This window comes from Ixodes scapularis, unplaced genomic scaffold (genome assembly GCF_016920785.2).
Source record: "Ixodes scapularis isolate PalLabHiFi unplaced genomic scaffold, ASM1692078v2 PGA_scaffold2__306_contigs__length_199485367, whole genome shotgun sequence".
Taxonomy (NCBI): Eukaryota; Metazoa; Arthropoda; class Arachnida; order Ixodida; family Ixodidae; genus Ixodes; species Ixodes scapularis.
In genome coordinates, this window is record NW_024609857.1 from 68,312,063 (window position 1) to 68,338,580 (window position 26,518).

The 26,518-nt window shown below is 43.2% G+C and overlaps 1 protein-coding gene across 1 annotated transcript; it reads right to left on the minus strand.

The window, feature by feature from the left end:
- On the minus strand, nucleotides 1–26,518 carry LOC120847458. Its single transcript, XM_040219227.1, has 3 exons — nucleotides 26,401–26,518; nucleotides 19,078–19,189; nucleotides 1–91 (listed from the first exon to the last, which is right to left on the minus strand). The coding sequence occupies exons 1-3, from the start codon at nucleotides 26,516–26,518 to the stop codon at nucleotides 1–3; spliced, it is 321 nt and encodes a 106-aa protein (XP_040075161.1).

Here is a 26,518-nt window from a genome sequence, read left to right on the forward strand (position 1 = left end):
CTAACACAATGAACGGCCAGGACAACAGTTTGGGTATTCACCACTTTTGAAACGTAAGAGACAGTTGCCGTAACTCCTCTTGATTTGGCACCTGAAAGCAAGTAACAAGTCAATGTAGACCCCTGAATGCACCACCCCTGAATGCACCATTGTTAATGGAACAAGAATAAGTTATATTATTCAAAATTGAATGTAGACTAGACTTTGGCAGTCAAAAATGTAAAGCCAAGCACATGGGTGCGCAACTCGTATGTCCAACTCGTATGTATCTTTGAGTAAAGATATTTTATAGCCTACTTAATTTTCGTGTTGAATCTATTAACAAACTTATGACCCAATGTTTTTTTGTTTTTTTTTTTGTTTTGCTTTTATTATTGCCAGCGTTTCTAGATAAATAAATTAAATGAAGTTCGAAACACATTTGTCACTATCATGTTCTGTCTTTTAAGTTTGGTGTTGAGTGTAAGTACATGTGGTCAAGAAGAATTTTTATTCCAATACAGGGTGGAAATGTTGTATGCATAATAGTAAACAGCACAAATAAACACAAGAACAAGGAGAAGAACACACACACAACACCGACTCGCGACATTTGTTGTTTTTTGTTTCTATGCGAAAATGTGTGAAAGGAAGAAGCATAAAACAACAGGTAGGACATTTTTTTGTCTAGCCACCCATCACCCGTAGCAGTCCTTCACACAAATTGGGCCAATCCTTTGATGAAGTCGATGTCCGCGTTCAGAATTTAGATATACTCTATGCACTGGTCTTGACCGTGTAGAGCGATGTAATAGACTAATACGTACGCAGGTAAATAGCATAAAGTGATAATTAACTGCAAAGCGAGCTGACGTAATAAAAATATCCACTTAATGACGGGAAATTTGCTAATTACCTTTCTAAATATTTGCTCCCAGCTGGTACAATTTACTTAAAATTGTGTTGCCCATCGTCAATATATGCCATTAAAGTTAAAATTTTAAAGTCCGTGCGACGCGACTGGCGCGGCGGCGCGCGAGCCGCGTCGCACGGAGCGAATAGGCTTGCGATGACTTGCTACCCACGCCCACCGTGGAGGCTGAAGTGACGGTGACGCCATTATGACGTTAGGGTGTCACGTGATCTCAGTGTCCCGTGACATCATCACGATAAAACTCCACGTCGGGTCACATGACACCACGACGTCGTATGCTGTTAGTCATGTCACCTTGTGACGTTGTAACATCATGTGACTGGTGTTACGGTGTCACTTGACGTCACGTGACATCAAATAAAATTATGACGTCACTTGACATCATGACCTCGCTTTAGGTATAAGGTCTAACAAGGCGGTAAGTTGGGCGAGTTGGTTGATGATCGTAAAAATGGAACCGGCGCAAAAAAAAAAAATTAACGAACGACACAAGTATAAGAAGTGCACGGAATACAGCACTGCTTGGTAGCGCTGTGTCCGTCTGGTAGAATTGCTATAAAAATGCAATCTGCTAGATTTGCTCTAGGTCACGTGATTCCGTATCACGTGACAGCATATCATGTGGCATCATGACGTCACGCTACACCCTGACGTTGTGTGATGCCACAGTCATGTGACTCTATGATGCCACGGACATTGCATGTGCCCAGCTCATTCACAACAGATTATGTGCTCCCCGGTCTTTGTCAGCATGATGAAGCTATACTCCGTTTCACGGTAACTTGGCGAACTGTGGAGGCTGCGGCCCCCGCGACCCAACAAGAGGAACGGAGCAAGTCACGTGAGAACACTCCATGGTCGAGGCAACAGAGGCCTCCTCACCGCCACAGCAACAGTACCGTCCGCGAGAAAAAGTAGTTCTAGGTTTCGTTTTCTTTTAACGGTAATTGAACTCGAGCATTTTCATCTTTAGAATATAATAATAATAATAAATCGTTTATTGAGCCATTCTTGTACGTAATTTGACCGAAGGCCCGCATAAGCGCGCGAGCGCTTATGTGCGGAACCGTGGCAACCCAACAGAGTGCTCAAAATAATTAATACAATGGTAATACAAACAGTTTACTCAGATCAGGCTATAAAATGTTAACACAGCACTGGTAAAGTGAACATGCAAATGAAAGGACAGTATGTAAACACCTCAAACATAACGAGAGCGCCACTCCTTCAATTTCTGTTTTGTGTCTTTCTGAAACGACTAGTCGTAAAATTCTTGCGGATGTTTATTAAAGTAGAATGGAATATAATAGTTTCTTAAACGCCTTCCGTAATTCGTGTAAGCCATAGGAATGGAAAAGGTTTCGCAATGCCTCGGATGTTTTTGTCTGTTGACTCTATAGTTGAAATCGTTAGTATAATAATGTTTCATTAAAACTACAAATTTCCCTCATACCTCAACCTGAAATATTTGTAGAGAGGCCAACTTTTTACCGCTATCATAAGTTTCAAATTTCGAACCATATGCAATACTATCTGAATTATATATATTAGCCTAACCTTTTATTCCTTTAGGCACCCCGCAGGGGGCACCTGTGAAAGCAGGTGTTTGGAGAGTGGCGTCTCCACGGACCCCGAGCCATGCGGGTTCGCCCGCCCACGTATGGCTGTGCGTGGCTTTCCCGTGTCTGGGGAAAAGGGAATCCTGGTGGTTGAGCCGAGCCCGGGTCAGGTTTGGACCCTTCGGGGCCCCCCGGGTGAGGCAATACACCACTTCGGCCCCCGCTTCTCATAGACGGGAGTCCTGGTAAGGCCCGGCCAGGATGATTCAGTCTAGTCGCCATTTCTTCTACTATCCACTCCGATCTTTCACTTTTACCTTTCCTGCTTCCTTTACTTCTCTCTTACTTATCTTACTCATTTTTCACCCCTCTTTGGCGGCAAGGGCTAACCTTGGGTGGCAATGGACCTCTGTCTTGACCCACACTTGGGTATAGTTTCCCGGCAGCACTGTTAGCGTAACGTCTCCAGCCAAGCCCTTCTTGTTATGGTGCGTTACCTAACCCCTTGTTGGGCTCGGTGGTGGGCGGTGCACCGCGGATACCGAACACTCTTTGCCCTCCTATGGCGCCCCACCCCTCCAAACCCCGTTCAGGGCAAGCCTTTAAAAGGCGCTGCCTTGAACACAAAACCATTCAAAAGGAATCTAAGGAAGAAACCTTTACAAAGTTTTTTGTCGTTCATTCGCTGGATGAACAGAAACCAGTTGCAAAGCTCTCACCCTTTGTTGTAGCGAAAGTTCTTGAGCACCTTGTAGGGTTCTCCTATAAGGCTAAGAAGCTCCACTGTGGAGACCTCCTTGTGGAGGTAGAAACAAAAAAACAAAGTGAAGCACTCTCTAAGATGACCAACATCGTTGACTTGAAAGTGTCGGTGAGCCCTCACCGTACACTTAACACCATTCGTGGTGTCCTCTCTGAGGATGACTTCCTTCATACCAGTGAGGATGAACTTCTTGAGGGCCTCGAAGGCTCTGGTGTCATCGCCGTCAAACGAATAATGTTTAAAAAGAATGGTGAAGAAATTCCCTCTAAGCATGTTATTTTGACTTTCGAGAGACACACTCTACCAGAGACAATCAAAGCAGGGTACCTTAATTGCCGGATCCGCCCTTATGTCCCCAACCCACAGCGGTGCTTCCGTTGTCAGCGTTTTGGCCACGGGTCACGCAGCTGTCGCGGAAGGGAGACATGTGCAAAGTGTGGAAGTCAAGGCCACGTCTCCGACATTTGCGAGGCCGTGGCCCATTGCGCTAACTGCGGTGGACCACACCCCGCTTACTACCGCAGCTGTCCTTTCTTTCAGCAAGAAAAAGATATTCTTGCCCTGAAAGTCAAAGAAAATATTACATACGTGGAAGCAAAAAAGCGTTTTTCCTTTTTGTCAAAGGGTAGTTATGCTGAGGCGGTGCGCAGGGGCCCTGCACCGCGCTCGGAGTCAAGGGCCTGCCAGGTCTCTCCCGAGATCTTGGCGGCCGACCTCAGGGCCCCAGCTCCCCGACAGGGGCAGCAGCAGCTTCCCCCAGTCCCTGGTGGTAGCACGCGTGCTGCCCCTCCATCCGAGGACAGGCCGGCAGCTGCCGCGCCTGTCCCCTCTCCTAGGTCCCCTTCTAGGAAGGAGCGAGCTTCTCGCTCCTGCTCGCTGGAGAGGGTCCCCCTACCGAAGGAGCAGCATGGTACCCATGCAGCTCCTGTGAAAGGAGGTGGGAAGACAAGCTTGGGTGACCCCTCGCCCAGTTCGTCCGCCACTCCTCCATCCGGTCGTGGCCGGGGTTTTCCCCCACGCGTGTCAGGCCGGACTAGCTCTGTCATGCTCCATCCACCAGACACTTCACAGGACATGAAAATACCAACTGATGCTGACAGTCAGTCTACTCCTGGGTCCGACCAGGATGGTATGGAATGGGAGACAGCTTCTCGTAAATCTAAAAAGAAGCAACCTGTAGTAGCGCCCAAGTGATAGCCCCGATAGCGGTTGCATTGTGATCACATCTTCCACCTAGCTCGAGTTGGCTCTCCATAGTTTTATTTATTTTGCTAGGTTTTATCTCCTTATATTTACATATTTACACACTTTTTTAATAGATGACAAAGTTACATTTTATGCAATGGAATTGTCGCGGTATTTTAAGAAATATTGATGATGTCAATCATTTTATGGATGAGCTTCGACCCATCGCTCTTGCCTTGCAAGAAACTCATCTTCACTCTAATTCTTTTAACATTTTAAGACGTCATCAGGTTTTTAGGAAAGACCGTCCTGCTTCCAGTCCTTCTGGTGGCGTTGCGGTGGTTGTGCAGAGTGGAGTCGCTTGCTGTCAAGTTCCACTCCGCACACCTCTGGAGGCTGTTGCAGTGCGTCTCCTCGTGGACCGCCTTGTAACGCTTGTTTCTTTATACTTACCACCAAATATTCCTTTCAATCTTCAAGAGCTACAGGGACTTGTAGGACAGCTTCCTCAACCGTTTTTAGTTTTGGGTGATTTTAACGCTCATCATCCCATGTGGGGCAGTGCCCGTCAAGACTCCCGGGGTGGTGTTATTGAACGTCTTTTATTGTCTTCTGAGCTGCGTCTTCTTAACGGGAAAGAACCAACTTTTTTTAGTGCAGCACACAACTCATTCACATCTATTGATCTTTCTATCGCTTCACCTTGCTTTTCATGGAAGGTTCTCCATAACCCTTTTGGAAGTGATCACTATCCTATTGTTTTAGAAAGTACTGTTCCGTTGCCTAATCTTTTAAAGCGTCCCCCTAGGTGGAAATTAGACAAGGCTGACTGGACACTTTTTAATCTTCACTCCACTTTAGATCCTTCGATCCTTTCTTCTTTGTCACCCGAGAACGCTACACTTCATGTTACTGAGCAGATACTAAGGGCTGCTCAGCGCTCTATTCCACAAACTTCTGGTAATGTGCCAAAAAAATGTAAACCTTGGTGGAACAAGGAGTGTGCCACAACCCTGGCAGATCAAGACAAGGCCTGGGAAAGATTTCGTAGATATCCCACTTCGCACAACCTTGTGGAGTTTAAACGCCGAAAAGCCAAGGCTCGTTGGACTAGGAAGCGGGCAAAACGGAAGTCTTGGATGAAGTACCTGTCTTCTCTAACTAGTTTTGTCCCTGCCAAAGAGGCCTGGGACAGATATAGGAAAGTAAATGGGGATTATAGGTGCTTTGCCATCCCAACTAGGGATGCCGCGAACTTTTTTCGAATCGAAGTTTCGATGATCGAATCAAGCGGTTCGAAAGGTTCGAAAGATTTCGATTTTTCGAATTGTCTATATCGTAAAATTCGACGGAGGTCGAATTTTCGAACTTGTTAAGCTAAGAAGTTCGACGCTTTTCGAACCGTCGAACTTATTACGCTAAAAAATTCGATCTTTTTCGAACTTTCGAACTTATTGCGCTGCAAGGTTCGATGCTTGTCGAACTTTCGAACTTGACTGACCAAAAAATTCGATGAATTTCGTACTTTCGAACTTATTTATCAAGAAAATTTGAAAAGTTTCGAACTTTCGAATTCTGAAAAGTCAGAAGTTCGACGAACTTCGAACTTTTAGGGTAAAAGTTCGACGTTCGTCGAACTTCGAAAGACCGGCGGACGGTTTCATTTGATTTCAAGTAGTGGGGTACATTCGTAATTTTTTTTTCTCGAACTTTTACACGCGGTGCTGCGTTTCTTACGAAAGACAATGTCATTTATTTCAATGTTCTGGCATGCTTAGGTTTAAAGAAATAAATCCCCGAAGGGGCGAGGACGGACGACGGGTTTTTGACGATTATTGTTTGTGCCAGATTTGAAGCACGCTGCAGCCGGAGCTATTTATGGCAGATATGTTATACTTTTTTTAAGAATGATCTATGTATAGCCTAGGTAAGTGCCGTCTTAAGATGTGATTATTGTTATTCAACGTGAGTTTCGAAGAAATGTCCAAACATGTATCTGCATGCAATTATGACCTAAACTTGATATTTATTTTCGTCTAAGTTGTTTGAGGTATCTCATTTAAATTAACACCACAGACAGTACATATCATTGCCATCTGCAGAATACAAAATAATATATAAATTTATTGTTTTTTCACGTTAAGGAATAAATTAACTCATTGCAGAAGATTTCTAGTAGTGTTCAAGTTCAGCACGTCATTAAAAGAAAACGTTTTTTTGTTTTTTTTCGCTTCACGTTCCTGGGACGTGTTTCTTTTAGCCTGTACACATTTTAATAAAAGAAACTTGTTTCGAAGTTCTGAACCTCTGAATATGCAAGAATAGAACACTTCCGACGTATTCTTGATAGTTTTTTTTTTCTCCTGCTTTTTATTCCCGCATTTATTCTTTTTTTTTCTTCTTTTGTTACTATCGGCACAGGTGTTTAGGTCGAAAAGACATAGCTTTGAACTTCCGAACCACTAAGCATGTGACGAGCAGTGCCTTCTGACAACGAGTTTCTAACAGTGACCATCTACGCAACCTTTTATGCAGTGAAGAGCGACAGTAGCTATACATATGCATAAATAATTTCAGATTAAAATAAGCTCGACCACGCCCTCTTTCCCCGTATTGTTTTCTTTAACAGTCCAAAATACCTGCAAGGGGGAAAAAGAGGCTAAAGCCCCCCCCCCCCCCCCCCGCTACCCTCTTTTCCCCCGTTTTTCCTCTTCCGACGCCACTTGTATGGTAGAACGCTCCTCGACCTCGAGTTGTGTCGGCTTTTGTGCTTTTTGCGAGGCGATTCCTCCGTCCCAGAAAATAAACCTCCAGGACAATTATAAACTTCACCGGATCGGATTACTACCAGCGTGCAAGGGGTGGCGAGGTAGTTTGCCAGGTCGCTTCCAGGTTTTTCTGAGCCTCAACCTCCTGCTCGCCCCTGGCCGTTTCGAACTGGATGAGTCTCGTAAAACAGTGTGTTCGTGCAATCACTACTGCGTGATGCAGGTTAAAGACCCCCCCCCCCCCCCCCCGGGCTGGCGGTCACAATTCTGCACTGGCAAATATTCTAGCACGTCCGGGACACTCGTGTCTCATTTAATTGCCTGACCAACTTCGCAGAATCTAGATATCACACCCTAACTTTTCTAAACTTGATTTTGTGAAAACCAGTGAGTCCTGAAAACGTTATTTGAAACTGAAACTGTAGAAAAACTTGAAAATCGGACTTCAAACTTTGAAAACTTGGATTAAAAAAAAATTCAAAATCTTCGAAGGTTTTTTTTTTTTTTTTTTTGAATTTAGCGTTAAAAGAGAATCGAAACTTTCGAACTTTATGCCAAAAGAAATTCGAAATCTTCGAATTGTTCGAACTTTATGTCTATAAAAATTCGAAGCGTTCGAAGTTTTCGAATTTTTTTAACAAAGAATTTCGAAATCTTCGAATTTATCGAACCTGAAGTAAAAAAAGATTCGAAATAATCGAATTCGAAATTTTAGAAACCGTGAAAGCTTCGAAATTTTCGAATTCGAAACTCCGCTGTGGACAAAAGTTGCGAATTTTTCGAAATCGAACCTCGGTCGGTACAAAAATATCGAAATTTTTCGAAATCGAACCTCAGTTTGCTTCGCAAATATCGAAACCTTTCGAAATCGAACCTAGGGTGGTTCGCGACATCCCTAATCCCAACGTTTAATGCTCCTTGTTCGTCATTAAAAGACATTGCTAACGTCCTCGGAGAACATTTTTATAATTCATCCAGCTCAGCCAACTACAGTGCTAACTTCACACAGTTTAAAGCCCGTGCGGAGCAACAAAAGCTAGTCGTAACTGGAGGAAAGGCAGCCTCTTATAATCGGCCATTTACGCGATATGAACTTGAGATGGCCCTTAATGTAAAAAAGCTATCTGCTCCTGGGCCCGATGGGCTTCACTATGAAATGCTTCGTAACCTGTCCACGGAATCCCTTGAAAACCTTCTTCTTTTTTTTAATTCCTTATGGGAAAAGGCCTGTTTTCCTCAGGCTTGGAGGCATGCATATATTATTCCCCTTCTAAAACCTAATAAAGATCCTTCACAACCATCAAGTTACCGCCCAATCGCACTAACGAGCTGCCTCGGAAAAACATTTGAAAGGCTGATAAACAGGCGACTGGTTTATGTATTGGAACAGCAGAGGGCCTTTGATAACAACCAGTGTGGATTCCGCCGAGGTCGTTCTACTCTCGATCACTTGGTACGCTTGGAAACTGTTATACGTGAGGCATTTGTAAACCGGCAGCACTGTGTCGCAGTTTTTTTCGATTTGGAGAAGGCATATGATACAGCGTGGAGACATGGGATTCTTCAAGATCTGTATGCATGTAATATCCGTGGCCGTATGCTGCAATGCATAAGGGAATATCTAACAAACAGGACTTTTCAAGTTCGTCTTGGCTCCAACCTATCTGATTCCTACGTGCAAGAAAATGGAGTCCCTCAAGGAGGAGTCTTGAGCGTAACTTTATTTGTGCTAAAAATGAATTCAATTGCACGACTGCTACCTCCTTCTGTTTCATATTCTCTTTACGCTGATGATATACAGATCTCGTCTTCCTCTTGTAACCTTTCCAGCTGTGAGCGCCAGTTGCAGATAGCCATAAACAAACTTTCCAAGTGGGCTGATGAGAACGGGTTTCGTTTCTCTGCATCCAAAACAGTCTGTGTGCCCTTTTCTTTGCGTCGTGGGCTGTCATTGGACCCATCACTGGAACTAAATGGAAACCCTGTACCTGTCAGGAAAGAGCACAGATTTCTTGGTGTGACATTTGATAAAAAGCTTAATTTTATTTCACACCTGAAAGCTTTAAAAACTAAATGTCTTCAGTCTATGAATCTTTTGAAAGTTCTATCTCATAAGTCATGGGGTTCTGACAGAAAATGTATTCTACGGTTGTACAATGCTCTTGTAAGATCTCGTCTTGACTATGGTGCGGCAGTGTATGGATCGGCCCGGCCATCTGCCCTCAGAATGTTGGACCCAGTTCACCACCTGGGGTTGAGACTAGCAACTGGTGCTTTCCGAACATCCCCTGTCTCCAGTTTATATGCAGAAGCTAATGAGCTATCACTGAACAAACGACGAACTTATCTTAGCCTAACGTATGCTCTTAAGATTCTGGCTGACCCTCAACACCCTACTTATTCTTCCCTTACAAGGTCAAGATTTTCCCGTCTCTTTAACAACAAGCCAAGCATTGTGACACCATTAAGCTCCCGCATTGAAGAACTTTGCACTTCACTGCATCTTTCATTGGACCAGGTCGGCCTCATTCGAAATGTCGACGACCGTATTCCACCCTGGAAGACACTGCCAGTTGTCTGTGACTGGTCGCTCACAAAATTTAACAAACATGGCATTTCCCATGCTGTAATACTGCAAGAGTTTTGTGAAGTACAAATCAAGTATGATGGTTATCTTCACGTTTACACAGATGGCGCCAAGACTTCATCCTTCGTTGGCTGCGCTGTGTATTCAGAACGCTTCTCTAAAGTTAAGCGACTTAATTCATTTGCTAGCATTTTTACTGCAGAACTCTATGCAGTATCAATGGCAATAGACTACATTCTACATAAGAAAATAACTAGGGCTGTTCTTTTTGTTGATTCTCAAAGTGTGATTGTTGCAGTTTGCTCTGTTAAAGACACTAAAAACATGCTTGTACAACAAATTCAGAGTAAACTCAACGCTGCTCTACATGATGGTCAAAGCATAACATTTTGTTGGGTACCTAGTCACGTTGGCATAGAGGGCAACGAGAAGGCCGACAGGCTTGCAGGGTCTGTGGGAAACCTAGTCCAATCGTCTTTCTGTTTACCATATCAGGATATAAAGCCTTTAGTAAAGTCCTCACTTTTTCGTTGTTGGCAGTTGGAATGGGACAGGGAGTGCGAAAACAAGCTCCACGTTACAAAGCCTGTTCTTGGAGCTTGGGAAAGCTCTTCATGCAAGAGTCGTCTTTATGAAACCTTGCTGTGCCGTCTGAGAATTGGGCATTCTTTCATCACTCATAAGTACCTACTTTGGGGGGAAGATCCTCCTATTTGTGATCAGTCTGGTGATTCTCTTACAATTTTGCATATCTTGTGGTCCTGTCCCGCTCTGGAGCCCAAGCATCGTATTTATTTTCCCGAGTTGTTTCAACAACAGATCCCGTTTCATCCGGCCCTCTGCTGGGGGAGAATCCCATAGTCCCTTTTAGCAGGGTAATAGACTTTCTTACTAGCATTGGCATTTTATACCAAATATAGCTTTACCAAATCCTAGGTTGCACTTTGTTAAAACTCTCACCAAAGCATGCTGATTGTCACTATCGTTAGGCGCAGATGGCCTCGTAGCTCTTGCGCCATTAAACCCCCAAAATCAATCAATCTATTCCTTTAGGCAGATTAGTGTTTCCGTAACGCAAGAGGGAGACTCCTAGTGCTTCGTACACTCTTTTCCCAAGTAAAATATAATAGACATTTCTTAGTTCGTACATATATACGCAAAAACCAGTCGTACGCGCTTTATTATATTTTCAACGTGTGCATTTCTTGTTAAGCTTTCATCTAAACTTTTTCCTTAATATTTTGTTTCGGCAGCATATAGGAACGGAGAGCAGTCACAAGAATTAAAATAGGTGGAATGGAGATAGACAGGACGTACAAGGTTCATTTTTTTTGTGTGTCCGGAAGGACATTAAGTTCCGTAGTGAAAAAGCCATTTGTATGAGAAATTTCTTGTGTTCAATAAACACATATGAATCATACAAGACATAAAAGAACATATAAGAACTATATGAGAACTGCTTAAGATATATAAGAAACTTCTCTCAAGTTTCTTATATGGTCCTGATGCAGTTCTTATATATGGTTCTTATATCTCTCTTATATATATGTTCATATCTATCTTGTATAATTTGTATGTCTTCATTGGGCACAAAAATTTCTCATATAAATGAAATTTTTCAATAGAGTTTGTCTTGGTTTTGTTTACAAATATAGTATTCCAGGAGAACCAATCTACTAGTTTGTTTATGTCACTGTGAAAAATGGAAACTGCATATTCGTAATTTTTATGTTCCAGTACAATTGCAGGGTCGTCCACGTATTGATATAACCAAGGATTTAGATACAGTTTATCTAAGTCATTTCTTTAAATGTTAATTAAATAGCAGGGACCTAAGATAGACCGCTGTTGTACGCCGGAAGGAACGGAATAGGCGTCACTTATGCTACCTCCTATCCATACACGTTGTGTACGGTTATGAAAGTAATTCTTAGAGCTGAATAAAAAAGGTCATCTGAAGCCAATATTGTTTTAGTTTATTTAATAACAAGCCGTGATCAATGGTATTGAACGCTTTTTTTAGGCCGAGAAAAAGTGCTAGGACTATATGATCGTTCTCTATTCTCTCGTGAATGTAGTATGTAAAATCCTCCAACAAGAGAGTTGTGCTTTTTTGCTGTCTAAAGCCGTTCTGGCAGCTATTTAATAAAGAAACAATTTTGGCAATACGATTGCGTAATTTCAGACAATCTTTTCGTAATCTGGGATATAACTGGTAGAACTGCTATAGGTCTGTAGTTTGATACCAACATTTGATTACCTTTTTTGTATATTGGACGGACTAATGCCACATTCAACACATCTGGCATTGTTCCAGTTTCAATAATTTCATTTAATATGACAAGCAAGATATCTTTTATTTGATCAAAATTATGGTATATATCTCTTACTCCAATCCGATCATATCCCTTTGGCTTCGTGAGTATTATCATTTTTAATATGTCGCTCAACCATGTTGAATTAACCTGAGACTGGGGTAGAGAAGAAACATCAAAACGTAGAAGGGAAAGAAAATAGACAGGACGACGTCTCAAAACAAAAAGAAAAGGGGACTAAGCCTGCTTCTGGGATGATGATAGAAAAAATCGTAAGGGTGCAGGTGGGCTGGTGAGACGTCGTCCTGTAATATTTTCTTTCCCTTCTACAGTTTGATGTTTCCTCTCTACTCGAGTCTCAGGTTAATTCAACATGGTTAATATTCACCAGCTCGCCTTCACCCTTACGATTTGTTTTTATGTCACTCAAGTCTTGCTCCGTCATGGACGGCAAATAGGCTGAGTTTGGGTAACTAGTTAAGCTGTCAGGGGCTTCTACGGTTTCTTGCGCTTCACTCCGCAAATCTTGTATTTCTTTCACGAAGCTATGATTAAATTGACTACCCAGAGTGTCAAACTCTGTTCCGCCAAATCGTTTGCGCATAGCGTCGTCCACGCTTTCTTCGGTAGTTTTTTCGATTATCTTACTGACTACTTCCCACGTTTTTTCCCCATTCCACTTTTGACCGGTGGAACTCGATATTGTGACAGTTCCTCTTCGCTTGCCGTATTTTTTCAGTCACTTTATTTCTTATTTCCCTGAATTCTCTTCATGATTGAATGTCGGTCGGTTTTTTTTTTTTTTTTTGCGTCAATTCCACAAATAATCTTCAGTATAGCACCGTTCTAAAATGTCTTTATTTATCCAGTTATTTTCTCGTATTCTCTGTTTAAACTTTTATTCCTCTTAGAATAACTCTATATGTGCTTCTATGCGTAATAAGTTCGTAAATTGCAACATGGTCTTTTCCCAGTAAATAGTCCCAGTTATATTCACATATAAGAGGGTCTATTATTTTGGAATCTATGATACATTTAAAACCATCATTATCACTATTGTGTATAGCAGAATTGGCACGTAAACTTTTATGGTTATAAAGTAATGATCCTCGACTTTATTCTTGATAACACCGGATACAGTTATCCTATCTCTGATTCAGATAATCGCGTGATCTATGCAGGTTCTAGTTACTGTGTCACCTAGATACTCTTCTCTCGTGTAATCACAGATTCCGTTCTGTAAACCGTGGTCAGACAATATGTCTAGATCGCCTCCAACTCCAAACTTGCTTTGGTTTATAACATCAATGTTCAGATTTCCAATGATGATTACACAGTCGTTGTTGTTAAACCTACTTAGTACACCTTCAAGCTCATTGTAAAACAAATTTAAATCTGCACTGGGTGGTCTGTATAAGGCTACAGCAAGAAAAGAAAGGTAATTTTTGCTTACTGAAATAACGATTATTTCAGCATGATCTAGAGATGCTGCAACATGCCCAGCTATCCATTCATTTTTTTGTATAAAAGAGTACGCCTTCTCATTTTTTCTCTTCTCTGCATAATGACACAGAGTGAAAACCAGGTAACTGATAATCCCACTCCTCCTCTGATTTTATGTGTTCTTCTTATAACTAACACAACACTACCTAGTCTTCTTCCTAGGTACACATTAAGTTCCCAGTTTTTTCTGGTGCTCCTTACGTTAATCTGTATTATATTTAGTACTTCCTTTGATTTTCCCTTATCTGTTACCTGACTCACTTACTCGTCCCAATGAGTAAAACTGTCAAAATAATGTATTTCATTGATGGAGCCATTCATTCACCTAGCTCCCTTTGTATAAATTGGTTTCGTTTTCAATTCCGGATCACTGCAACACCCTCTCTCTGTCTAACGAAAACATGTTTATTCTTGCTTACGTAAATTCTTTCCTTTTTTAGTGCAACCCGTTTTTTGATCCATAGAGGGCCGAGTGTTCCTTTCCGTGAACCTGACTAATATTGGAGCTATGTTGTACTAGAATATCGGAGCTACTCGTCCTTCTCTCGTCCTTAGTCTGTGAGCTGCCTCTACAGAATGCTCCGATATTGTCGGCAGTTCAAATCTTTCTGAGAGGTTCTTTATTAAGTTCAGAACATTCCCGTCCTCCGACTGTCTCACGCCGGGAATTTCAATGTTCTTGCGCCTAGAGCACTGCTCATTTTTGTTAATGCTGCCTTTAAGTTTGTGATCTCACACGCTTAGTCCGCAACATTGGCTTCCAGGCCAGTTGTTTTCGCGGCTAGCTCATTAATCGTATTTTCCTGGTTATCAGTTTTTTTTAAGTAGTTATTTGTACTTTTACCAATATCGTTTCTCGTTTCGTGACCTTGTTCAAAACACTCGATAACTTCTTGCTCATCTCAGCAATTTCGGCTGCCACTCCCACTGTGTCACGGTCCTCCGGCAATGGAGGGGTAGGGGACCTAACATTCGCTGTCACTCCCGACTGTCTCTCTTCGTGGACCTTGCAGTAGGGCATACCCAGGATTCGTACGCTTCAGACGTTACAGTTTGAATGCAGTCTTATTCACTCCCGAATATGAAAAATTCACGACTAAATATTGAAGAATTTATGAGTTTCAAATATATTTAAACTAAAAAAGTTACGCCACATCCGTATCCGGTCCCAATATTTGTCTCCTTGTAGCGCCGTTGCCCCTATTAGCATCCGCGACAAATTAGCGGGTCGTCTCATGAACTGTTCCCGAAGAGTTCGCTACTCTAGCGGACGGCAATGTTGCGACGGTGGACGTTCATCCGAAGTTGGTTGGTTTCGCAGCAGACGACTCTTGGCCAACAAACAACAGCCGGTTCCTCGGTGCACTGGCACACATGTTCCCGTGACTTCATGTCACATACCTCGCTCCGACGCTCTTATTTTTTTACGGCAGCCGCAGTTTCCACAGTTCGCCAAGTTATCGTTAAACGGAGTATAGTGCATTTGTTTCCCCTCTGTTTTGTGTCTATGGCGTTATGGTTTTCTTTTTCCTTCATTGCGGGGCAGAATAAAGTTATCGCTTCACACTTTGCTCTAATCCTAACTGCGGTCAACATTGCGATTGCAACGTGACCCATAAAACCATAGACTAAAAAGGTAATTAACGAATGTTAGTGGTTCTGCTGATCGTGAGGATGATCCTCCCCTTTATTGACCACCAAGCCAGATACACAAGCAGTGAAAACATTACTCATGTATTGCAACCCCCCCCCCCCCTTTTTTTTTTATAAGTCTATTCGAATAAAATAAAACACCGTGTGCATTATTTCGCTAATCCTACTTATATGCGATCGAATGTTTCCGTTTCGAAACAGACATTCCCGAAAGTGTTTGAACTGTTTACAAGGGTAGTGTCTCTTTCTTACTATTCATTTTCGGCAATGAGCAATTAAATGAATTAATTGAAAGCAATAGTGTCATGTAAAATGACGGCTAAGTATAGGCGTTAAGTTGTTTTAGCACTGTACCTTTATAAATAATTTGATAAAATTACCAAACATTTTAAATTCTTATACCACACAGTAAATCGCTCTATTGCTCAAATGTTGTAAGCTATGTTTGTTCGTGCATACACTTCGCAGTCCACAAGAACAGACACGCCTCAAAAGTTCACTTACACAAAGAACACTCACACTGCGCTGATTCTCAACTCTAGTTTGTATTGTCCTTCATCTTCATCTTCTTTTACTCTTATATATAAATAACTAATTTAAGCTATGGCAGATATATCAAGGTAACGTTTCCTAACTAGTCTTCTTTATTTCTTTTTTTGATAAAGCTATCGAAGGGGTGCTAACACGAACTATCTAGCGTGACAGTGCTCGTGGTTTCTATGATTTCTTGTGTAAGTTTGTTATTGCTTCTGCCTAGTACGGCGCAGTTGGCCAGGAGTGGAACCGCAATCTCGGCAATGAATGTCTTAGACCCGTGCCACACGGTCAACTCGAATGCCATTTACAACGAATGACATTCGCCCCAAATGTCATTCGGCTGGTGCTACACGGCCTGCACGAATGGAATTCGCTGCAAATGTCATTTGCCACTGAAGGGGTTCGGCAGAACTCATTCGGTCACGGGCCAAATTTGTAGCCTCTACCCCAGGCCCCAAGTAAAAAAACTCCAATGTGATTACGTTAATCAAAGTATACCTGAATTAAAAGTTATTTATTTGTGTTTGCTTTTATGTATGCATTCTTTTATACTAGACTTGAAGCGCGGGTTGTCACATAATTGCAAGTGGCTGCTCTTTAACCCAGTAGACACAGCCACTTCGCCTGCGTCGCCATCTTTTTCGCGTTTCTTCTCGGTTTTGTTACGTTTTGTTCGAACTTCCGAATTTCTTCCGATGGAGCCGCAAGCGCCGCAAGCAGCCGCGATCGGTGCACTGGGCGTTACGCAGCGAAAGCAGCAGCCAGAGCCACGGAGTTCGAGAGCAGCGCTGCTCTTCGATTTCACAAACGCGAGTGTGAGCGTCCTCAGCTTCTACTTCGAGCCTTTGCTGCTCGGCACGGTGCTTGACACGTAAATAAGTGAGGGCACTGATTAACCGTGGCACCCGTTTACCGTCCTCCGGTACAAGGACCGACACTCGCGAATGTACAGGCGCCATTTCCTTTCGCTTTAGTCAGCTTCAGTCTTTGGCTTATTGCGGCTAGAGCAACTAGAGCGTCACCAACATACGAATTACAGCGGAAACGCAAAAAACGTAAAGTAATTTACTGCAAAATTTGCTTAAAACTACCTATAGACAATTTTTAGTGATCATAACCTTGCACAAACGTATTTAGCTTACAAAAACTTTACAATTAGTTTTCTTTAGAGAGCAGGCGCTATCATCATCATGGCGTAAAATGACATTAGAAATGTACGTGTCGCACGGGCTTGAAATGTAATGTCATTCGGCTCCCGAATGAGATTCGCCCTGAATGGCATTTGCCATGTCCGTGTGGCACAGGAATAAATGAACTTAGTCGGCCTTGATAGCATTTTTATTGTTTTCCCGAAGTCGGTCGTTGAGACATCTTCCTGTTTGTCCGATGTAGCGCTTTTTACAGGAAAGGGGAAAGGAATAAATCACTCCCTCACACTTAGTTTGGTGGTTCTTGGTGCAGCACGCTGGTCGTATAGAAGGCCCGTTTACCTTTTTACATAAGCTGTAAAGTTTATGCGGATCGAGTGGAAAAGATGATGCCAATATTGACTCGATCGGCTGTTTCCTTCAGCTCGTGGGAAAAGTTGTGAGGATACGGCACAATAACAGGTCTAGTAGTGCAGTCTCTTGGACTGCGTGTCATAGCTCCTACATAATTGACTTCCCTGAATAGGCATTAAGCAACTGCTGTTAATAAAGACAGGGTACCCTGCTGAGACCAACTGAGAGATTTGCATTTCGAAGCTCGTGTGTACTCTGTGCGTGCATGACTTCATAAGAAAGCTTTTTAGACAACAATTTGCAATGCCCCTTCAAAAAAAGAACAAAAAAAAAAAGCTTTGAGTTTGCTGAGCTATAGTTAAGGAGTGGTTTTTTGCCCTAGGTTCGTAATATCAGCGGACGTGATGGTTTGTCATGAACAATCGAAGGTCTAATAATTTTATGGATCGCTCAACAGGGAGTTCGTGAGTGAGTTTTGACGAATCCAGGCAGTTTTTGAAAGTGGAAAGAACACTGGCCACCAAGGTGGTGAAGGTGTTATCGTCAGTGTCCAGGAACACCAAGTAATCATCAGCGTAGCGAAGCACACGCAGTATTTTTGAGTGGTCCAGGTTCTGCAGCAAGGTTCTGTCACGGAAGGCAAGAAAAAGGTCACTAAGGACAGGAGCAATACAAGACCCCTATGCATACTCCAGTTTTTTTGCAAGTATGTTATGTTGTCCCAGATGGCAGAGGTAGATGTCAAGTCAGGGAGGTAAAGGTGGGTGAGGAGTAGTGGCAAATCCCGTGCGCTGACACCCGGGGTCCCGAGTGAACGATCGCAAAAGAGAGCGACAGAACACGAGAGAAAGAAAGCAACGTTGCCATGGTAAACGCAAAGAGTGAAAACTCTCAGCAATATAAACAGTGATAATTTAACGTTGTAAACTAAATTCTGAGCTATTCTAACGCTTATAAAAAGCAATAAAGTCATTAAGCTGCATTGACTTCCCTTCTGTCGAAATCTCGGAAATCTGGTGGTTGCGCAGTTTTGTATTCCTCAACCGCGCCCACCCGCGCCCCACCGGCGAAGCCGGGTATATGGTTTAGTTTAGTGTTGACGGGAGGCCGTACATCTGCGCGCTATGCAAAAAGAAAGCTTCGAAAGGAACGCGAATATCTTTCCACCGGTAAGTTCGTGGATTGTTGAAGTTCACGAAACTGCTCTGATGATGTAGCCGTGTTTGGGACCCCGAGGGTCTGCCTGCATGATCCGCCGCTTGCGGCAGCCAGAATGTATGGGAAAATGGCGGACCTTTTCCTCTAGAGTTAGTATGTATATATATTATCTCTATGTGTCAAGTAGACAGTTATTAAGTCCAGAAAACCCTTGATAGCCAGACCAGTAGCGTTTTGAAAGGCGTTGACACCAAAGGTGTCAACTGCATGCACCGTACTGGGGAGGAGCAATAACAGACTTACGCTAGAAATCATAGAAACCGCGAGCAACATCACGCTAGATAGCTTATATGTTAGCACCCCTCGGTAGCTTTATAAAAAAAAAAAAGAGTTGGATCATTTAGGAGACCTTACCTAGTTATATCAGCCATAGCTTAAATTAGTCCATAATATATAAGTGTAAAAGAAAATGAAGGTAAAGCACAATGCAAACAAGAGTTAAGAGTCAGCGCAGTGCGAGTGTTATTCCTTTGTGTGAGTGAATCTTTGAGGTGTGTCTGTTCTTGTGCGCTGTTAAGTATAAGCATGAACAACCAACTCCCAAGCTGAAGTATCCACTAGTTTATGCACTTACCCCATTACTGTAACTTTTTTCTCCGGAGCGTGGCACGTCCATCCTTCGCAAGGGTCTTCTAGATTTAATGTTTCGCCGTTGGAGATGTTCCTTCCACGATAGTAGCATGTTACTGGAAAAATCACTTTCATCATGATAATGCAGTCAAATGCAATGGTGCAAGCGAGCTGGACAGGAATGCCGAAAATAAGCCTTCGAAAAGGGGGACAAGGGACAAGCACAAATCTCCAAACACAGCTAAGTGACTGGTACGCGACTGGAAACATCCGACTGACCCTGTTGTCGAACCAGGGACCTATCGATACAGTGGAGCGCTCTATGAACTGAGCTAACCTGGAGTTAGACGACAGAAGAGCAAAGGGGTTTTATCAGCTGCCACCAATCTAACACCAAGAAAGCTGAACGGCGTGCATTTTTACGGTTATGATAATAATGCAATAAATTCCGTTATCATCATAACCTTTGAAATGCTAGCCGTTCAATCGCTTTTTTTGCTTGTAAATTTTCGTTACTTAACTTATCTTAACGCTGATATCTTGCAGTGGTAACATTGATTTGATTTTAGCATCTACGACGCTTAGTTAAAGGCTCATTTCCGACACAGGGTATGACTCGAAATTGTCGAAAAGTTAGTTCTAGCGGGTTTTTTTTGTATCGCGATCTCCTGCACGACAGCAGAGAGCCGTGAACTTAGTTGACCGTCACAACGCGGTTGGGTTATTTTTATTTTGCAGATTTGTACATAAGAAAACTGGAAAGAAAACTTTAATTTGTGTAGCTGAAACATGCTGATGCATCGATTTTGAATGGTTGAATCATTGATGGACTCGCTTTGGCAGGGGGCCCATCTCGGCTTCGCTTTTTCCAGTTCTAAACAAAGGACACGCTTGTCGACAGGGATCCTCAGTTAAAACATCTATAAACAACTGCAAGCTAGAGCGAGCTGCCTTCGTTCCCTGCAATGCTCTTATTTCGCGCATCCTTGTTCAGACTATATTTAATTGTTGTGGACGTCACAAAACGCCAAATATAATCCCGGTGTATCGCATTTAAAACTACAAAAAACCCAAAGGGAAATTCAATCGCTGTAAACTCGTACAATATTTTTAGTAATCGCCTTCAATTTCTATTGGTGCACGTTCAGTGTCGCTCTTCTCAGTATCGCCACACTGGCGGATGTCATAATGCGGGGCAAGAAACTTTCCTAATGAGTTTAAAAACACCATTCGCAGCACAGAAAACGCAAGACGTGCCCTAGGTCTAATACTCAGCTTTGGAGCACCCAACAGAAGACTCAACGCGGGAGCGGCGCCACGAAGAGTACTTTTGCCGAATTTTCTAACCACTCAGCGTTGCTGCGGAACCTGACGCTCGCTAAATGGTGCCACAGTATTCAAAACGGCGCTACCCACGATAAAACGGTCTATAGCAGCTACATTTTGCATCGTTTCATGAAAAGCGCGAGTCGTGCCACACAGCGCCAAACGCCAAAGTGACGTGGACAAAAAACGCCGTGTGTGGTTGGCCTACCTTCCCCTTTTCCATTCTGTAAAAAAAGCACCCGCCAAATGCCGTGATTATGCCCGCTGAAACGCGCGTAAACACGTTGAAAATACGTTCCTTTGGTTGCGTTATCAACATATCGTTCTAAACGGAGCAGTTTCTCAACGTGTTTCGCTGCAGTGTACTACAGAGGTGCAAGCAGGTGGGCGATGCTTACAAGAAATAAACTTACCTCGTTCAAGGAAAAAATAAACAAGACAGAAACTTATTCTGGGCGATCTAGGCTGCAACTTAGAAACGATGCTGGCGTAGGAATAAGTGTTGCCGGCAGATGGCTTACGCAGCGTCGAGGGAGCGCCGGCTGATTCTGGTTCTTTTTGCGGTATCGTTTGCTATTAACCCGAATCGCCCGGCCGTCCCTCGACGCGGCGCACGTTATCTGTTGGCAGCACTTAAGGGCTGTTTATACTCCGTCGTAATGTCAACGAGCGCACGCGCTCGTTCCCGTTCGCTGACGCTGTGTGTGAACGGGGTGTCTATACTCCAACGTCAAGTTGAACGCGGCGCAGCGCTGAGCAGCTCGACTCGCGACAGCGGAGCTTGCAACGGAATTGGACATCCCCTACGTTCAACGTGGACGGCGACGGCGCCGACAAAGGCTATCCCAGAAGCCCTCGCGCGAAAGTCGCATTCGGGAATCTGGTTGTCGAGTCGTCTGGGCCAGTCGGAGTGAGCGAGACGCTCATTTCTGGGATCTGATGGAGATTTTTGTTTGTCGCTTTGTCCCTCTTGTTCCCCTTCTCCAGGGATTATTTTCGTCATTCTTGTCAATTCGCTTGCACTTTTGCATTTAATTGCATTATAATTATAACCTTAAATTGCAAGCTTCACCCTTGTTGGTGTTAGACGGCAGCTGATAAAACCCGTTTGCTCTAGTGACGTGTAACGCCTGGTTTGCTCAGTTGGTAGAGCGCTCCACCTGTAATGGAGAGGTCCCGGCTTGTAAGGCATAGCAGTGATGTCAACATACGCCGCAGAGAAGCATGGGTCCTCCCTTGTTCCCGCACGAACTACAACTTTCAAACTTTACATTACAACCTACCACTTGTTTTAAATAAATGCCTCACAAACAACATAAACATATACACGATTAGCAAACCAGACTTGCGCTCTTATATCTTCGTTGTTCCCTAATTTAGTGTTATAATGTTTACAAAGTTCCGATTTTTTTTATATTTTTTTGTTTTCTCAAATGTTACGCTAGGAGAGTGTTGTGCACTACCAAGCTGTTGCCATGTAATAAGGGTCCCAGACCCAGTCAAGCTGTCTCAACAGCTTTTTGTCTGGGACTCCTTCCAGTGTTTCTGGAAAATAAAGCTTTGATTTGATTTGATTTGATTTGATTTGATACCTGGACCAGGCAGATTTTTTCGGTCGCTCACCAGTCACCACCTAGTTGTGTTTGGAGATTTGTGTTTGTCCTTTGTTTCTTGGTCTCCCTCTCCAGGAATTATTTTCGTTATTCTTGTCCAGCTCGCTTGCACCTTTGCATTTAATTGCATTATAATCTGAACCGGTCGTTCGTTCTTGCCGTGTGTCATGTGCTGTTGTCGTTCCCGTGTTCGTGTGCGTATTTAACGTTCGTGCGCTTGACTGGGCGAGTGTGTGCGTGGACGTGGACCGCTCTGAGGATGCTAACCTCGGCTCTCGATAGGCCTATCGAACTAACGAGCCGGTGACGGGGTCCGTGGTGTTGGGGTGCCGGCCAAAGCTGGAAGATCAGTAACGCGCCAAAGGTAGGGTTAATTTGAGTTAGGGATGACCTAATGCGTGTGCTATTTATTATCATGTGCTAGTCGCACTCACCGGCAGTCGTTCCCGATCGAAAAAGCGTCGTCGAATGTACGGGAACGGCTAACGCAGTGAAACATCTAAACTATTTAGTTTAGAAAAAAAAAATTACGGAAATTTTCAACTGGGCTGTCTCAGCTTGTAAATCATATTAGCGATACGCGATAACAATTGGACTGTATCCTGTATTGTTTGTATAGGCTTTGTAATGTGCGTTACAATTTCGAACGCGTACATTGCATATATTAGGCATCGTTCGCTCTCTTCGGTGTCTGTTTCTTAAGTCAGCGTGAAAGTCTACTATGACGATAACACACCGGCTATCTGTCAGAAAGAGGTCTCTGTGGAATATCGATTTCTTGGAAGCATTACGGCGGAATCGCCGGAGTTGCTTGGGACGACTCTGGTGAACCCGGGAAGCAGCTAAGTTCGACAGACGCGATAACGTGTTTTTTTTTCCTCTTTTTTTTTTGTTGAACTTTGTGTGACATTAGGAGAAAATAAATGCTGGTTTGCACTCGTTATCACCATCATTTTCTTGTTTTTGAACTGATGACCGCTAACCCGTATGGCTGTTTTGAAGCGTGGCATGACAACACGAGGACGAACCACACTGACCGTTGCCTCTAGGCTAGGTGGTGCAAGCTACCGCCCATAGATAACCTGTAGAGACGATACGGTTGCCACGGAGACGCGCATGCGCATAGTGGGACAGTTCGTTGGGGCGCGCTGAACCAGCGTTGGTTTACGCTGGACTGTAAACACCATCGTTCAGGCGCTCTTCGGCGCGGCGTAGAGTGGCCGACGAACGTCGGTCTGCGCCGGCGCGCGTTACGTTCGTTGACGTTGGAGTATAAAGCCCCTTTATCCCTGTGCGTACATCGTTCGAGAAGGGGTGGCGTAGGTTGCCTAGAACAGGTTTTTTAAACTTGTTTTTAACGAGGCAAGTTTTTTTCTTTTTTTTTTTACTGAAACTTTTTTTATTTGCTTGCACCTCTGTAGTAAATTGCAGCACGATACGTCGAGAAACCGAGTTTCGCGGGCCGTCTAAAGTGCTTTAAAAGTGTTAGTTTACGTACTGTAGACAAAATTATTTGCCTATAAATACAAACTATGAATCAGCACTTTATAAGCATTTTCTAGCTCGGTAACATTCAGTCAAGCGTCGGGTCATAGATCAAGAGAAGTAGTGGAATATTAATATTCTACGCGTGCATTATGGGCCTTTTTTTTTCAATGCTTTCGCATTTGTGCTCTTTTACATGCTCTGACCTGGGGCTGGTTGGAGCATACGTAATCAAAGTTGGCAACATAGCCATGGGATGGCGCCACAGCCCCACGTAACACCTACCAACCGAAGATCGGCAGCGACGTCCCCCTTCGCCAATTTCGGCGCCGCGCAATGGGGGACAACGGGTGTGTATCACCGGGGTGCGTGTCGACCCATCCCGGCCCCTTCGTTCACGGCGAAAGTCTGCGTACGCCCATTATGAAATATTAACCCACCTCAGGTCACCTGCGCAATCCGCCTTGCGGCGCCCCGCCAGCGGCCCAAGTACGCCCTTGGCATGGCGCTTTCCAACTGCACCTCGGTTGCTAGGTGTTATGTCACGCGGCCGGCGTGCGGGTGCGCGACTTCGACGCCACAATTTGTGTCAAGTCATTTTGTAGTGTAAGATAACCGAAGAGATTTGAGGCCGGATGGTAAATGACTCTGTCGTCGGCGAACAGTAATTTTTTAATTGATGTCATGCAGAAGCTCGTTAATGTATATAAGAAATAAAAGTGGGGAACGTCCTGCGCCCTGGGGAACACCTGAAGTTACGTTTGCAACGGATGAGTTATTTTGATTAGCTATTGTGAACTGTACTCGGGAAGTGTGAAAATCATGACTCCAGGATTGATGGCTGTGTCAAGTCGAGGCACTGAAAGCTTAGTGAGAAGACGATTATGTGGCACTCGATCGAAGGCCCTTGAAACATTTAGGAATTGGGCATCTGTTTGATAGGTGTTTTTTCATGTTAACATGCAAGTCATGAGTAAATTGGGTGAGCTGGGTTTCACAAGAAAGATTTTTTAGAAAGCCATGTTGATGAGGGTAAAAAAATAATGGAGTTAAGGTGATTGATTATGCTGGAGGTTCAGCATATGTTCCAAAAAGTTTTGATGGAACGTGAGTCAAAGAAAGTGGACGGTAATTAGATGCGAGTAATCGGCTACCCCATTTATAGGCGGGGATTATGTTCCCAATTTTCCAATCTTTTGGACTATACGGCCAGTGTTTAGAGATTGGGAAAAAATTAAGCTGAAGTATGAACTGGCAGTTATATAAGTGTTCTTAAGAATTTTGAAGTTAATAGTATCCGCCCCAGCAGATGATGATAGCTTTAGTGTGCTGATAAGAGAACTTATTCAAGCGGGTGATATTGTAACAATTCGCATGACGTTGGTTGGCAATAACAGAGGAGAGCTAATCCTGTCAAGGTTTTCAACTGGGAATACGGATACAAAAAAGTTGTTTAGGGGTGTTGCGCAGTCGCTATCATTGATGGGATCTTCGTCGCTGTTGGTTAATTCCGGTGATCGAAAATAAATGCTTAGTGATAGAAGCTACCAAAATCGAGTTGGATTCGTGTGAAGAATTGATGGCATGTCGTCAGATAGAAATTTTGTTTTAGCATGTTTAATGTTTTTGGAATATTTTCTTGAGAGTTATTTGTGTGCTTCACAATCTTGAAGGAGGCCAATAAGTTTTGCTCTCCTATAGAGGCGTTTCTTTTTTGTTACTTAGAGCTTTGAGACTCGTATTAAACCAGAGATTATTCCTATCGGATTTAATGCAGATGGTTGGAATAAAGTCATCAATGAGATCGGTCAGCTTATGTCAAAATAGGTTCCAGGTCTCTTGAACAGTTCTGGAAGTAAAGTGTTCACTGATGTAATAGGCGTAAAGTTCAGCGTTAATAGATGCAGTCTTGTTTTTTAAATATTCGATAAATTTTAGCGTGGGCATATTTCTGCTGATGGAAAGTGAGTGTCATGTTTAAGATTTGGTGAACACTTAATCATAGCAAATGAATGACGTTTTGAACATGCTCAAGTGGGGTTAAAAACATGGGTGTTTTGCCAAGTCTAGTTGGTTGGTCAATGACTTGAGTGGGGGTGAAGTCCAGTGTTAAATCAAGGAACCTTTTAGATTTATTTGGGGCAGTTTTTCCTGCGACTGCGGTCCAGTTAATATCTGGGTAGTTGAAGTCGCCAAAAAGGAAGAACGATGGTTTATGATATGCGCTTCTAAGTATATCAAGGAAATCTCGTAGATAACCAAGAAAAAGCCCGCTGCTGTCGGGTGCCCTTTAGCATGACCAGGTAAGGTGATCCGCTGTAGCCCTCGCTCTACTCGCGGGGGCCGTTTTCGTGTTAGTGTCACCATACTTCATTCTGATGTGGCTCGTTTGGGAGAAAATATAAAATTGACATATTTTTCGAGTGAAATCCGCTAGAATTTAAAGCGTTCATTCGTAAATAGGAAATATGGGAATATTGGCTCAGCGCACGCAGAGCGGGCTAGTGCACTACGGCCGAGATAATATGACATGATGCATTCCTGCATGCGAGAAGGTGATGAGAATCATTCTTTATAAAAGTCGGGAAAACTATTTGGATACCCGGTTTGGTAACTGGAGTAGATAAGTGTTTCGAGAGACACTGTGCAATATAGGAGGTTCACAGCTACAGAAGAACATAAAAAGGAGCTTTTAAACTACAGAAAAAAAGAATAGCACAAAATTTACCTTACCGAATCTACTCAGTATTCAACACATCTTCGATTACAATGTGTTTAAGGCACTTGTTGAAAGCAGCGGACTTGGCGCATTTTTATCTTGTACTGAAATAAATCAACTAAACCGCGATTCCCGACTCAATCGATCTCAGTCATTTTAGATAGATCACAATCAAAGATCATACCATCGTCTGTTAGGAGCGAGCCATCTTGATTTAAGGTGGCAACTTCAGTCTGTTTCGTACCAAATGTTTGTTGTGCTAAAACACACAATAAAGTGAATGCTGCCAGTATTCCTCTCAT

What these genes read in the sequence shown, in the direction of transcription:
- LOC120847458 (XM_040219227.1), bottom strand. Translation starts at nt 26,518, where the DNA reads ATGAGAGGAATACTGGCAGCATTCACTTTATTGTGTGTTTTAGCACAA. An exon ending in CTCGCTCCTAACAGACGATG is followed by an intron (nt 19,190 to 26,400) that starts GTATGATCTTTG and finishes TGATTTTTCCAG; the next exon opens with TAACATGCTACTATCGTGGA. An exon ending in AAAAAAGTTACAGTAATGGG is followed by an intron (nt 92 to 19,077) that starts GTAAGTGCATAA and finishes ACTTGCTTTCAG; the next exon opens with GTGCCAAATCAAGAGGAGTT.